Source organism: Empidonax traillii, unplaced genomic scaffold (genome assembly GCF_003031625.1).
Source record: "Empidonax traillii isolate 1590-97213 ecotype Southwest subspecies unplaced genomic scaffold, ASM303162v1 scaffold158:size1480230, whole genome shotgun sequence".
NCBI classification, from domain to species: domain Eukaryota; kingdom Metazoa; phylum Chordata; class Aves; order Passeriformes; family Tyrannidae; genus Empidonax; species Empidonax traillii.
The window spans coordinates 1,421,097-1,435,955 of record NW_020955351.1 but is presented as its reverse complement, the minus strand read 5'-3'; the positions used below and the strand labels follow the sequence as shown (position 1 = coordinate 1,435,955).

At 55.8% G+C, this 14,859-nt stretch overlaps 2 protein-coding genes across 5 annotated transcripts; one reads left to right on the top strand and one right to left on the bottom strand.

Annotated features, from left to right (window-relative positions):
* Window positions 1-606: 606 nt before the first annotated feature.
* Window positions 607-3,533, bottom strand: LOC114058011 (ras-related and estrogen-regulated growth inhibitor-like protein). The gene is made up of 4 exons (XM_027884952.1): window positions 2,780-3,533; window positions 2,353-2,406; window positions 2,016-2,092; window positions 607-1,471 (listed from the first exon to the last, which is right to left on the bottom strand). The coding sequence occupies exons 1-4, from the start codon at window positions 3,096-3,098 to the stop codon at window positions 1,046-1,048; spliced, it is 876 nt and encodes a 291-aa protein (XP_027740753.1). The 5' UTR covers window positions 3,099-3,533; the 3' UTR covers window positions 607-1,045.
* A 260-nt stretch (window positions 3,534-3,793) lies between these two features.
* Window positions 3,794-14,140, top strand: KIF7 (kinesin family member 7). 4 transcript variants are annotated; one of them, XM_027884938.1, is made up of 18 exons: window positions 3,794-4,094; window positions 5,471-5,671; window positions 5,924-6,335; window positions 6,865-7,396; window positions 7,704-7,841; window positions 7,987-8,211; window positions 8,653-8,828; window positions 9,110-9,216; window positions 9,529-9,684; window positions 9,985-10,187; window positions 10,302-10,499; window positions 10,731-10,856; window positions 11,177-11,353; window positions 11,656-11,871; window positions 12,060-12,266; window positions 12,735-12,933; window positions 13,028-13,177; window positions 13,350-14,140. In XM_027884938.1, the coding sequence occupies exons 1-18, from the start codon at window positions 3,794-3,796 to the stop codon at window positions 13,736-13,738; spliced, it is 4,113 nt and encodes a 1,370-aa protein (XP_027740739.1). In that variant the 3' UTR covers window positions 13,739-14,140. The 4 variants fall into 4 exon arrangements, with proteins under 4 accessions (XP_027740739.1, XP_027740738.1, XP_027740737.1 ...); XM_027884937.1 differs by having other exon boundaries at window positions 8,626-8,828; window positions 13,353-14,140; XM_027884936.1 differs by having other exon boundaries at window positions 8,626-8,828.
* Window positions 14,141-14,859: the final 719 nt, after the last annotated feature.

Below are 14,859 nucleotides of genomic sequence, written 5' to 3'. Positions count from 1 at the left end.
GGGAGCGGGTGCGGGAAACACCCTCGGGTAGCTGCCACAAGGACAGTGGGTGCTCATGCCCAGCACAGTACGTGTTTCTTCCCATGCCCCAAGTACGAATTCACAGCTCCAAGGAGCCAGGGCTTCCTGCCAAAGACAATTTATTGCATTTCCAGAAGACCACAGCAGAGAAATCAAGTGTCCACACAGCACACACACTGTTTTCCCAGGGAATGAGGGGAAGGGTTTGGGGAGAGGCAGGAAAAGCCTCCCAGCAGCAGAAGGGTTCAGCACGAGCCCAGAGACCCCTTTCCCCACCTCTTTTCCTCCCCAAGGAGAGGCAGCCTTACAGAAGGAGTGGCTTGGGAAGGGCTGTGGTGCAATCCCCATCCTGGGAACAAGCCCAGTGCCTGTTTTTTTCCCAGGCACAGCCTGTTGAGCGCTCACTCGCACAAGGGAAAGGGCTGTGATCACTGAAAGGCTGTGGGAGAGAGGACGGTTCAAAAGCAAGGCGGGTGGGACGGTGCCTGGGCTCTGGGACCCGCTGGCACAGTGATACACACGTGGGAACTGCCAGTGCCTCCCAGTGGAGAAACCCCCCAGCTTGCCAGCTCGTGGGTGCTGATGAGCGTTAAACAGCAACAAGGATGCCAGAGTAGGAGTAGAGAGACAAGGAGTAGCGTGCTGTACAGAAGCAGCATGTTGCCCCTGCTCAACAATGGCCTGGGCAGCTCCTGCTGCAGGAGCTGGGAATGCTGCTGCCTGGAACTGTGGCAAAATCGCCCGGTGGTTTCCAGTGTTGGAGGATAGCAGGAATAAGCAGGAGGCACCTAAAAAGCTGGTACAGCAGAGAGTAGAGATTCTGTCCCGTCACAGAGCCAAGAGTAATGCACTCAGTCCTTGGCTGCGTTGGCTGTGCATGGCAGGACACCCAGACCCTGACATTAGGAGGACAGCAAGGAACCCATCATACTTATGGAAAGACACACACCACCTCCATGGGCACACAGGGAGGAGGCCTGGCCCAGCTGGGCAGCACAGAGAGCAGCAACATCCACGCTGTAGCTCAGAGGGAGTCCGTTCGTTTGCGGGTAAACACGGCCGACATGGTCTTGACGATGCCACGGATCCCTGTACCCTTTTTCAGTGCCAGTTTGGTGTCCGGGATGCACTTGGCCAGTCCATGGAAGACCATGAGGGCCCCGTGATAAGCCTCAGCTGCAGAGACCTCATAGAAACCACAGTCTAAAGAGAGGGCGAGGAGCCGACCCTCCTCGCTGGACACCACCCGCTGGTGGTGCAGGTCCCGTTTGTTGCCCACAATGATGATGGGCACCTTCTCCTGGCTCTGCCCCTCCTTGGCTGCCTTGATGAACTGGATTTTTAGGGGCAGGATATTGAAACTGGCACGGTCGCAGATACTGTAGACCAGGACAAAGCTGTCTGCCCACTGGATTCGCTTCTCCTCTGAGGAGCCATCCTCTGTCTGCTCCTGGGGAAAGAGAAAAGGAAGGGGTTTTTTATCTGGCTCCCTCCCTCCCCAACTACCTGCTAGAAGAAGGTATACCAATCCTGAGCCTAACAAACAGCAAAAGGGAAGAGAGAAAGAGGAGTACTGGGGAAGGCAGAGCAGCACCTGGCAGACCTCGCCAAGGAGGACAATTTGGCCTTCAGCATCACTGTCCTCACCTCCTCATCCAGCTGCCAAGCACTGCAGGCTGTAGGTGAAAACAGTATGGGGACCTCAGAGCAGCATTTCTACTTCTCTAGCACAATCCTGGGCTCACTCTGGGCTGGCAGTATTAGTGCTCCAGCTTCAGTCCTCAGCCACAGGACCATGGGCTACAGTGACTATTGCTACCCTGCCAACAACGCTGCTGCCCCGTGCTCGGCGGGTGAGAAGGGTTTGGTCACCTCTGATGTGTGAGCTTTGCTCAGCTAGAGCTCCTAGCGTGTGGTTTCCCATAGGCAACTTTCAATAAAGGGGGGTTTTGCCAGTGGGGTGGAAATGGGTGACAGGAGTGGAGTCCTCTCACCTGAGAATTGGGGGCATCCCAGATGTGGAAGAGAATCTCTCGGCCATCCACCGTCACATTGTGGCTGTAGATGAATTCTGCCCCCCAAAAGAAAAAAAAGTCATCTTCATGGTGTCACCAGATGTCCCCCAGGACCTCCTGCACCCCAGAGAATCAGTTCTGAAGCAAAGAGATGGTTCAGTGAATAAATACAACCTTTGAGGCTCTGGGAGCAGGCAAAGGCTCTGGAGAAAGGCAGGAGAAGATGGGCAGGAAGGAAATCCTGTGGGCAGAAGCAGGGCTGCCTCCTGACCCCAGTCCCTAATGGGAACCAGCCTGGCCATGGCCTGGCACTCACCCATGTCTCCGTACTCCCCGATAAAGCGCCGGGTCAGGAAGCGCACAGTCAGAGCTGCAGAGGGAAAGATAAGAATCACCAGAATGACCCCAAACCAGAAGGATTCTCCTTTCTAGATCCAGAGCAGAGTCAGGCACTATGCCCCTGTAAACTCCAACAGCATAAACGACCTCTGCTTTTCCCCCAGCCACCAGCAGCCTGCGAGCAGAGCAGAGGCACAGCACGACCCCGCAGCATCAGCAAACTGCAGCTCAATGGAAAATACCTTCCCCTGTCACTCAGCAGATGCCTACAAGGTTGTGCTCACCTTCCCCACCTCAAATCACAAGGGCTTAGCCCCATCTCACCAGTTTGCTCCACAGGCTCCTCTCTGCAGCTGATCCTCCAAACACTGCTGCAGTTTACAGCCTGGGAACCCCATGCTCACCTGATTTCCCCACGTTGTCCGCTCCCATAACAAGGACGTTTGCTTCCATCTTCAGGGCAGTGGGGCCAGGCACCTCCATGAGGGCAGGGTGGTCGGGGGTGAAGCTGGTGCTCCGGCGCAGAGGCAGCCGGAGCCCCATTCCGAGCGTGATCGTGGCTCTCCAGCAGTCCCAGCAGCGTGTGTACAACTCCTCTCGGCACAGTCGACAGTCCAGTGCTTCCCACGGCACCCAGGGGACCCGCGAGGACCATACCCCTCCCCGCAGCCGCAGGGGCGGTGCAGAGGGAACTGCAGGCAGCCGGATGAAAAACTTTGTCATAGCTCAGACTGTCCTGAACATGCGTCAGTGCCTGGAGCCGGCCGTGCCAGCCCCCGGCGCGGCAGGCGGCCGGGAAGCTCCGGCTGTCTGCACCAGCTGCTCTGCAAACTGCATCCCAGGAGGTGCCCACGCCTGCACCTCGACCACTCTGCTCCTTGTCAGGGTCACGTAGCCCCTTGTCCCTTCCCCATGGCGACCGTGGGAATGCCCGCGAGGAGAGGAGGAGTGTCTGACAAGTGCTGGGGTGTCTCATCAGGGGCAGAGCATCTCATGAGAGATGGGGCCCCTTGTAAGTGACGGAGCATCTCAGAGGGTTGGGGAACACCGTTTCACAAGAGATGGAGCATCTCACGACTGACGGAGCGTTGTCCCACACGTGATGAAGCACCGCACGAGGGATGGAGTCCCTTGTGAGTGATGGAGCATCCTACGAATGATGGAGCATCTCCAGAGTGATGGAGCATCTCTGGAGCGACGGAGCTCCTCGGGAGCACCCACCGCTTGCCCGTACCCGCCGCACAGCCCCCGTAGCCCTCCCGCATCCCCCGTTCACCCCTGGCCACATCTCTCCAGGGTGCTGCCCGGGGGTTGGCGAGGACCATCCCCCGACCTCTCCACATCCTCCCTTCCCTCTCCCCCTCCCTCCCCTGCCCGGGCGGAGCCTTTGACGCCATCGCGGGGCGCCCGGCGCGGCCATGGCGGCGGAGGGGGCTGCGGTGCGGGTGGCGGTGCGGGTGCGGCCGCTGCTGCCCCGGGAGGCGCTGCGGGGGCACCGACCCTGCCTGCGGGGCGATGCCGCCACCGGCGAGGTGTCGCTGGGCCGCCGCCGGTTCCGCTTCGCCGCCGTGCTGCCCGAGGCGGCGGGGCAGGCGGCCGTGTACCGGGCCTGCGTCCAGCCGCTGCTGCGCGCCTTCTTCCGCGGCTTCAACGCCACCGTCTTCGCCTACGGGCAGACGGGCTCCGGCAAGACCTACACCATCGGGGAGGCCAGCGTCGGTGAGTCGCGCCGGGACCGGCAGCGCCGCGCCTGCAACCATCCCTGCTCCGCCAGCATCGCTGTTCTGCCAGCATCCCTGTCCCACCAGCATCCTTGTCCCACCAGCATCCTTGCCCCGCCAGCATCCCTGTCCCGCCAGCATCCCTGCCCCGCCAGCATCCCTGGCCCGCCAGCATCCCTGCTCTGCCAGCATCGCTGTTCCTCCAGCATTCCTACCACTCCCAGCTCTCCCTACCAGCCCCGCATTGCACCTTCTTCCATCCCCACCTCCTTCCATCCCCAGCCAAGCCACAAACGCCACCATCATCCCAGCCATCTCTCCCAACTGTCCAGCCTTGCCGGTGCTGCCATCCACACCCATTTCAGCAGTGCTCTCTCTCTCTCTCTCTCCCCAAACCTACAGCATCAGCATCTCCATCACTTCCAGCATCACTGTCCTAGCCAACCCTTCCACCCTGTTAGCCCCCACCAGCCCAACCTCACTCCTGTACCACCCCTCCCCATCCCTCCTCTCCAGCAGCCTTTCCTTCTCTCCACCCGTGCTGCTGTAACCACCCCCCATGGTCACCACCTTTGAGATCACAGCGTACAGGGTTGCTCCTCTTCCACTGCAGGACAAGTGAGAGGACCTGGTCGTCCACCTGCTGTGGAGGTGGTGATGATCTTCCCAGGTCCTGAAATAAACAAAGGAGAGTGACGTTTGCAGGGGTTAATCCTGTTAGTTTGTGTATGGGAAGGAACAGGAGAAAGAGAAAACCTTTTCATCCTAGTTTAATGGCATTGTGATCTCTTACAGAGGACATACAGTAAATGTTTCAGTCAGCTTTACTTAATTGCACAGTTTGTAAGCACTGAATTGTTTCCATACTTTCAGTCTACTTCTGTTTTCAGTTTCCCACTTCAGGCTATCATTGCACCACGTTTGGGAATTGCCTTTTTACACAGCTCTTAGAGACAAAAGCAAAACCATTGAAATTCAGATAGCAGAGTGCTGCTTGCAGGCTGCAAGCACAAGAAAACTAACTTCTCTGAGTTGGGAAAAGTTGTGAAGTCATGCTGGCTTCAAAGGACAGCACGCTATAGCTGCAGGCATGGTGTTTGCTACCTGCTAAAATGCTAAGGTGCCTTTTCCTTCTTGAGGAAGGACTGGAAATGAGCAGTTTTGCTGGAATCCAGCACAGCAGAGGGATAGGATTTGCCTGAAGGTCCTGTGGGATGTTTAACCCGGGCTGTGAGGACTGAGCTGTGGGAGGGTTGTGAGGTTGCTCCTTTCCAGCTGATGTGTGCTGCTGGCAGGCTTCTGTCCATGGCTCTGTCCAGCATGGGCTCCCCAGACATTCTCTGCTCCCTGTGACCCTGTGCCTCTCTTTGCCAGCTTCCATCAATGAAGACGAGCAGGGCATCATCCCACGAGCCATGGCCGAGACCTTCAGGCTCATCGATGAGAATGACCTGATCGACTATACGGTACGAGTGTCCTACCTGGAAGTGTACAAGGAGGAGTTTCGGGACTTGCTGCAGGTGGATACAGCCAGCAAAGACATCCAGATCCGGGAGGATGACAAGGGGAACATTGGTATGTGTGGCTGTGCATGGGCTCCTTTTCTCTCCATGTCAGAGGCCAGGGCTGGGTTAGCTATCTGTGAAGACAGAGCCAGGTCTTCTCCCTCCATCCCTTTGTCCATCTCCTGATCAGATTGCTGTGCTTAGTGCTGAAAACCAGTCTGTGCACGGCACAGTATGAGCAGGGTGACAGTGCCAGGCGTGCAGAGGAGCTGCAACCTCAGGCAGTCCGTCCCTCCCAGCCACAGCTCCCTTTGCTTTGCAGTGCTCTGCGGTGTGAAGGAGTCAGAAGTGGAAGGGCTGGACGAGGTGCTGAGCCTGCTGGAGATGGGGAACACAGCCAAGCACACGGGAGCCACCCACATCAACAGGCAGTCGAGCCGCTCGCACACCATCTTCACGGTGACCATGGAGCAGCGGCGTGGGGCTGGACGCCTGCCCCTGCACCACCGCCCGCCCTCCGTCCCCGCCGCGGGACAGGTCCTGGTCTCCAAGTTTCACTTTGTGGACCTGGCAGGCTCAGAGCGAATTGTGAAGACAGGAAACACAGGGGAGAGGCTGAAGGAGAGTATCCAGATCAACTGTGGCCTCCTGGCCTTGGGCAACGTCATCAGTGCCTTGGGAGATCCTCGGAGAAAGACCACCCACATCCCATACAGGGACTCCAAAATCACCAGGTACCGCTGGGACCAGGACACCCCATGTCTTAGTGCTCATTTTACAGGTCTACAGGTCGATGAGGCCAGGATAGAAATGACAGACTAGCTCATTGCAGTGCTGGAGAAGACAAAGCTTGTAGCAGTTATGCTGCTGAAGCTGAGATGGGGTGTCACTGTGGGTTTTCCTGTCCTTCCTGCATGACAGGGAACAAAAAAAGCTTCCAGTAGGCTTGTTTGATGGCCTGCAGTTAGTTCTTAGCTCAAGCAGGCGGCCTTTGCAGTCTCCAGCAGGATCCCTTGCAGCACATACCTAGCTAGCAGCAATCACAGAGTCGGGGAGCCTCAGGAATTATTCAGATGGAAACGTGCCATGGTGCAAACTGTAAATTCTCTGCTTAATGATTCCACTCAGCTCACTAGTGCCAAACCAACTACTGAGCAAGAATATCGTTTTCCTTGAGTTTAACTTCTGAAAAGGGTTGAAAACTTTCTGATTCCTGTGTTATTTTTGTATTTCAGCTATTATAATCACTGTGCTCTTCCCTAGGATCTTGAAAGACTCTCTGGGGGGGAACGCCCAGACTGTGATGATAGCCTGTGTCAGCCCATCCTCCTCCGATTTCGACGAGAGCCTCAACACACTGAATTACGCCAACCGGGCTCAGAACATCCAGAACAAGGCGGTGGTGAACTGCCGCAAGGAGACAGAGCAGATTGAGGAGCTTCACCTGCAGATAAAGAACCTGCAGAAGGCGCTGGAGCAGCGTCAGCGCTCCGAGACCCGCATCATCAACCGCTCGGGCAGCGCCAAGCGCTGCGCGCCCGACCCCACGGCACGGCTGCTGGCGGAGTGCGCCCATTACCGCACCTGCACCGACGCCGCATACCGGCTGCTGATGGAGCTCCAGGAGGACAGTAACCTGACAGTGGAGCAGATCCTGCGGGTCAAGGAGTGGCTGTGCACCGTGGAGAGCGAGAGGAGCGAGCTGACCTCGGCCGGGCTGGACAGCGGCATTGAGAGCACCTCCATGGAGGACCAAAGCGCCGAGGCACAAAGCTCAAAGCTGGCAAAGGCCCAGGTAACAGTTGGGGTGTTGCAGCTCTCAGGTTGGGTTCATCTGGTGGCCACTGGAGGCAGCAGTCCCAGCTTGGCATGATGGTCAGGAGAGGGAGAGGAGGAGAAGAATCCTGTCCAAGAGGCCACAGGGAGGCAAAAAGACTTCCTCCCAGCGGGCAGGAAGAAGTTGGATTCAGCTGCAGCTGAGAGATTTATTTTGCAGGAAAAATCTGGGTCTGCAGAGCTGCTGTAGCCTTGCAGAGTCCAGCATGGGAAGGGAAGGGCAAAGCGGGATGCTGATGCTGCCTCTCGTGTATTTTGGGGAGCAGGTGAACACCGAGAAGAAATGTGAGTCCATCAAAGATGAGCAGGTGGCCAAACTGCAGAGGCAGGTAGAGCGCCTAGAGGAGGAGAACCGTGATTTCCTGGCTGCCCTGGAGGATGCCATGGAGCAGTATAAGCTGCAGGTATTTCTGGGCTCTGCTCTCTTTGTAAGCACCTGCCCCACTCCTCCCTGTCCTGCCCAGGGAAGCCCAGGGCAACTTTCAGGTTCCTCTGTATCAGGTCCGAGGTCAACATGTATATAACCACATTTTTCTCATTGTTCCCTAGAGTGACAAACTGCAGGAGCAGCAGGATAAGATCTCAGAGCTGCATGTGCGCTTGGAGATGGCAATGCCAAACCTATGTGTGCCAGGACTGCTGGAAAACCTTCCCCTGGTGACCTCCAGCCAGAGACCTCACACGGCCCCACTGGATGCTGCCCCGTCCCACAGCCTTGGTGGAGTTCTCTCAGGGCTCCCTCCTGAGCAGTGTGGAAGAGCCCTCTGCAGGAAGGTGAGGGCACAAGGCTGTGCTGTTGAAGAACTGCTGCCTCTTCATTTGGCTGCTCTCCACTGCAGGAATTGCTTTGTCCCTGCTGTTGAACATGACCCTTGTCAGAAGTGTAGTCCAGAGGGCTGCGTTCCATGTTCAGATCTGGAGAGTTTCACAACTCTGGCAAAAACAGCCCAGCTTCAAAAGTGAGGCTTTTACTTTGATGTTATGGGTGAGTCCCAGATTTGCTCAGTGTCTGAGCAGCAGAAGGCAGGAGGGCAGGCAGCTGGGTCTGGCAACACACCAGTGAAAATAGGCTCAACTCCATTTTGTTGCTTCTCTTTGTTTCTAGCAGTGATGCCCAACTGGGAGCTGCTTTTTCTGAGGCTGGCTCTCACACAGCATGTTTCCTCTCTTTCCAATTCTGTGCCCCAGCAGCTCAACAACAACTTCTCCTTCCAGGAGGAGGAGCCAGCAGGCTGGCACCTGAACCACACACAGTGCCTGACTGGTGATCCTGAGGTCAAAGATGTGGTGCTGAGGAGGGAGTTCAGCCAGGACTCAGAGAAGCCATCAGAGCTGTCCTTGGGAGAGGAGGTGGAGGAGTGGGAACGGAAGCGGTCCCTATCCCAGCGCCGGTGAGTTGGGGCTGTCCCAGCTCTCTGCAGTGCCCTGTCAGCTTTGTGACCTGGTGGTTCCACCACTCCAGCTCAGCTCTCATGTCTCAGAGCAAATGCTGCCTGTGGGGTCAGTGATTCTGCTGAGATATTTTACTGCTCCCTGGGAAGCTAATTACCAGCTTTGCTGACCACAGCTACTGTTTCCATCCCCTTCTGAAGTCTGTGGATTACAAGGGCCCTTACTGGGAACAGCTCTAGCAGTGCCCACACCCAACTGATTAATTTGCTGCTCTTTCTAGAAATGGGATCCAAAACTGGAGCAAGAAAGAGATTTGCATGTTGAGTGAGGAGCCAAGTAGAGGCAGTGCCCACTCTATTCAGGAGGAGCAGCTGGAGCTGTCAAAAGGCAAGTAACAACTGTAGGTTGTTGGGCAGTCTCCTGCAGGCTGCTGGGTGCTTCATTTGGTGCTCTTGATGTCCCCCCTGGATAATCCCAGAGGACAAAACTGGAGCAGATGACAGTTCAGCTGCTTTTGTTAAGGAGCAACTTGAACTTCTAGGATTAGGAGTTCTGGCAAGAGTGTGTGTTTTGGTGGAAGCTGCAGGTGACCCTGGGCAATGCTGTGCCAGATTCTGGCTACATATGTGAGATCAGATTGTCCTTCTGTCACCCAGGTACTAAGATGAGGCCTTCCTTACCTGGGAATCTGTGTTGCAGAGGTCTGTGGGAAGCGGGAGCCGCTGCTCAGTTCCTGGGAGCGCCTACCAGGAAAGGACTCTGAGTGGAGGCTGGTGCAAGCACAGCAGAAGATCCGAGAGCTGGCGATCAACATCCGCATGAAGGAGGAACTGATCACAGAGCTCATTAAGACAGGTGCAGAGCTACTGTCTGGAAAATGCACCCCTTTCCCATGAAAGAGCCTCCTAGTTACGATGTGTGGTCTGTGCTTCCATCCTCATCTTCCTGTGTTGCTTGTGCTCAGTCCCTTCTCTTGTGGATAGCAGAGCTCTGTTTCTCCCTTCCTCAAGCTGACAGAAACCCTTCCCATTAGTTTTTCCCTTCCCTGGAGTGGCTGAGGAAAAGAGAGCAGTCGGTCTCTGTAACCAGAAATACTTGGAGGGAGAGAAGGGAAAGGTGAGGATCCTGGCTGTGAGGGAGGGGGCTGTGTTGCAGGCAAGGACGCGCAGGCTCTGAACAGGCAGTACAGCCAGAAGATCAGCGAGCTGGAGCAGGAAGCAGAGCAGGTGCGGGCAGAGCTGAGCGATAGCCAGAAGCAGCTCCAGGAGCTGGAGGGCAAGGAGCCGTGGGACCCCGGAGAGAAGCGCAAGCTGCAGGAATACCGCACACGTGTGGCGGCCGCGCAGAGCAAGGCACAGGTGAGTGGGAAGAGCTCTGCCCACCCGAGAGCGAGCAGGGGCAGACTGGGGGCTCTTCTGCAAAGAGCACACAGGGGAGGTGCCGAGGCCAAGGGCAGCTTTCCCTTCTGGCAGGTTCTGTGCAAGAAGAAGCAGGCAACAGAGAGGCTGGTGTCACTCTCGGCCCAGAGCGAGAAGCGGGTGCAGGAGCTGGAGAGGAACATCCAGCTGATGCGGCGGCAGCAGGGGCAGCTGCAGCGGCGGCTGCGGGAGGAGAGTGAGCAGAAACGGCGGCTGGAGACGGAGGTGAACAAGGGACAGCACCGAGTCAAGGTAGGAATGGGCAGCTGTGCCACTGTAATATTTGTGGGGATGGCAATGGTTAGGCTCTGCAAGCTTGTGGGCAGGCCAGGGTAGCTCTGATGGGGGTCTGTGATTGTCTTGGAGAGCATGGAGATGGAGAGAGAATATCTGTAGAGCTAGAGGAGAACATAACCTGTCCCTCAGCCCCTGGGCAAACATCTTATCACTCCCTCCATGCTCACAGCTGCTTTTCACACCCAGGAACTGGAACTGAAGCACGAGCAGCACCAGAAAATCCTGCGCATCAAAACAGAGGAAATTGCGGCTTTCCAGAGGAAGCGGCGGAGTGGCAGCAACGGTTCCGTGATCAGCCTGGAGCAGCAGCAGGTACAGAGCGAGTCTGCCTCCTCTTCCTGCTCAGAGGGGATGCGTGGCAGACTGTAGGCTGCCAGGGGAGATCTGAAAACAGGGACCTCATCCCATCCTGCCCTTGAGGAGGACAGTCCATAGTCTCACTTGTATCCAGTAGCAGAGGACTTAGAATTTGGAGCTGGAAGGATAAAACCAGCAAAGTCTGTACTGTCAGTAGCAGAGATGGAATCGAGACTCATTCTGGTCTCAACTCCACTGCACTTTAGCAGTTCTGTGCACTGCTGCTGCTATCTGCACACACACATACACATGCCCTTTACCTCTCCCTCCATCAGAAAATTGAGGAACAGAAGAAGTGGCTGGACATGGAGATGGATAAAGTTCTGGAGCAGCGCCGAGCCCTGGATGAGCTGGAAGATGAGCTGAGGAAGCGGGAAGCTATCGTGGCCAAAAAGGAAGCCCTGCTGCAGGAAAAGAATGGCTTGGAGAGCAAACGACTGCGCTCCAGCCAGGTAGGACAAGAGTGACAGGAGTGACACTCCAACCCCTTGCTTGATTTCCAGCAGAGGTGGAGGCTGAAAGACCTGGGTGCTATCCTGGTTGTGGCAAAGGGCTGCAGGCCAGGACAAAGTGGTGTTGGGAAGTGAGTGGAAATCTGCCCCTGTGTAACAGCCTGGTTGTGCTGTGCCTCTGAGCTAGTTGGTTTGTTAGCCCTTGGCTTATGTCTGCAGGGTCCCTTGACCTACAGAGGGTTAGGGTTAGAAAGGGGCTGAGGGCCTGACTTTCCTTTAGAGCAGATCCCCTTGTGCTGCAGGCCCTCACAGATGACATAGTGCGTGTGTCCAGCCGCCTGGAGCACCTGGAGAAGGAACTGACTGAGAAGAACGGGCAGCTGCGCCACGGCAGTGCCCATGACCAACAGCAGATCCGCCAGGAGATCAACAGCCTGCGCCAGGAGAAGGACCAACTGCTCAAACAGAGGCTGGAGCTTGACAACAAGCTGCGTCAGGGCACCTTGCTGTCCCCAGAGGTACCTCTGCTTGGGCTGGGCCACTCTGCTTGCAAGAGTGTGAGGTAGCAGGAGAGGAGTAAAGACCAGAGCACAGGGTCGTTAGCACATAATCCCTCACATCCTCAAACTGTGCATATCCCAGCTAGCGCAGGGAGAGACAGAGCAAACCCTTTGCTCCCTTATTAACTGCAGCTCTGCCCTGGCAGGAGGAACGGATCTTATTCCAGCTGGATGAGGCAATCGAGGCTCTGGATGCAGCCATCGAGTACAAGAACGAATCCATCACGTGCAGGCAACGAGTCCTGCGGGCCTCGGCCAGCCTGCTGTCCCAGTGTGAGATGAACCTCATGGCCAAGCTCAGCTACCTGTCCTCCTCTGAGACCCGAGCTCTGCTCTGCAAGTACTTTGACAAGGTGGGAGACAACTGCCCTCTGTTCTTTTAGGAGCTGTATTTCATTTACTGGCTATTAGTGATTAGATTATTAGCCAGCCAGAACACATAATTAATATAATGTGGCTTGAGAGCAATTGTTAACAGAAATGATGATCTGACCAAACTCTTTGTTTTCCTCAGTTTCAAGCTTTCTCCCTTTCTCCTACTGTAGTTTTGCCCTCTAAAGTCAGGCCACAAAGCCACAGCACCATGACCCCCAGCTGGGAGAGGGGCTTAACTAATCATAGGATGCATGGATCCCTGCAGTGGCTCTGCCACATCAGTGCAGCCACACCTTGCTCTTCCCTCCACGAGGCAGCTCTGACATCCCAGCACTAACCTTTGTAAGCTGTACCAAAAAACTAACTTGATCTGGGCTCGGTGGGGCAGGAGATCTTCCTGGGTGCTGAAGGAGCTGAGGTGTTCCTTGCTCTTGGGCCCTGGCCAGGTGGTGACCCTGCGAGAGGATCAGCACAGGCAGCACATTGCCTTCTCGGAGCTGGAGATGCAGCTGGAGGAGCAGCAGCAGCTGGTGTACTGGCTGGAGGCGGCCGTGGAGCGCCAGCGCCTGGAGATGGACCGGCAGCTCACCCTGCAGCAGAAGGAGCACGAGCAGAACATGCAGTTACTGCTGCAGCAGAGCCGTGGTAACCCCCCCCAGCCCCTCACATGGGCAGCAGTGCCACTGCTTTTGTCTCTCAGGGGGCTTGCAGGCTGAAGTGGCCCGTTTTTTTCTTGTAGAGCACATGGACGAGGGGCTGGCCAGCAGCAAGCTGCAGTATGAGGCAAGGATTCAGCTGCTGGAAAAGGAGCTGAGCCGTTACATGTGGGCAAACCAGGAGCTGAACCAGAGACTGAGTAACATGAACCTCCATCCTGGACAGACCAAAGGTGAGAGGAAACCCAGGCTAGGACCAAGTTAAAAGAGAGTTTCAATTCCCATCCTACTACAAAAGCTTGTAGCAGTGAGGGTACAGGCCCTTCAGCAAGTGCTCTACAGGCAGCAATTCTGATGAGAAAAGTAGAGATCCTGATACTTTGCTGTACCCTCAATTTTTCCCGGCAGGAATGGAGAGAAGCATTCACGGGGCTGGGGACAGAGCTGCCCCTGCACTCGGGACCTGTGAGGAATCCAGCCCTGGGGAGCAGCCCGTGCCTCTGGCTGTCGCTGAAGAGAGCCATCGGGGCAGGGAGGACAATAGGGACCTGGTGCACGCCCCTCTGCCTTCCACGTGGAGACGTTCCTCCCTGCCCAACGACAGCCCCGGGGACCTCCGGCAGAGGGACGTGGAGCACTTGCTGAGGGCGGGGCAGCCCCATGAGCTGCACCCACCCCCCCGGAGCCTCGCTCCTGCTTCCAAGCCCCGCCGGGAACTGCGCAGAGCCAGCCTCAACATCAGCCCCCTGCCTCACCACCCAGCCATGATCGACGTGAGGAAAAACCCCCTCTAGACACGGGTTTAACACCCACCTGGCACAGGGCAGGGAGGAGCAGGTATTGCTGACATGGCTTGAGCGCCTTCCTGCCCCACAAGCCAGCCTGGCTCCAACCTATTACATTTCAGAGGCCTGAGGAGAAGATGTGACCTTTCATCATAAGTGTGTAAGGTGTGGGAGCACCTGCCTGCATTCTCCATGCTGCTGCCACTCCAGACAGAACTGACAGGATGCTTTTTCCCCTCAGCAGCTGAAACACTGTGAAGCAGGAGACACCCTTCCACCCTGGCCTCTTAACACTAAAAACTTGTTTACAATTTGGAAACCTCTGCTGCAGGGCTTGCTCAGCCCTGGCAGCCTTGAAGGGGGATGCTCTGCCGTCTTGCAGAATTTGTACATAGGTTTCTTTTTTTTTTGTAGTACCTTGGGGTTTTTTACATTTCTACTGTAACTTTTCTAATAAAGCAGAGTAGGTTTTATGAAGCAGTCACTTGGCAGAGGGTCCACTGGTCACTTACTCTAGGTACACAAGAAAAAAGCTTTATTTAAATCTCACTGCATGGGAACTCAGCTGCTGTCACAATGTTGCCTTAAGGTTTAAAGATCTCCTTTGTTTAAGTGCTCCCTGCTAGAGGTGGCTTCCAACACTGAGTTGCCACAGGAAAAGCATCTCCAACCAGCAGCGAAATTGTCTGAAACATCCAGGATAAAAGTAACTCTGATTCTGTTTTCCTGTTGCTGCCTCTAAGCTTCTTTAAGCAGTGTTTTCATATTCCTGGGAGAACTTCCCATCTGGATATAAGGGTGACTAAATACAATTCTGCAACTTAACACTGACATCTCAGGAAGGGGGACATAAGTTTAATTCCGGCAGAGCAAGAAATGAAATCCCAGGTATTTGCTTTAAGAAGGGCAAGGGACAATGGCAACTTGGCCACCTGACCCCGAAAAGCAAGCCAGTGCTTCAGCCTGAAATCACGAGGCACACAGCTACCACAACCACCACCACTCAAGGAGTAAAACACCAAGTAAAAAGCCAGCATCTGATGCAGGAACCACCTACTGATCTTCCTCCTTGCTAGCAGTAGTGTGGCAGTGAGGGGGGGATATTACTGAGGGCTCTGGGTGTGGCTGAG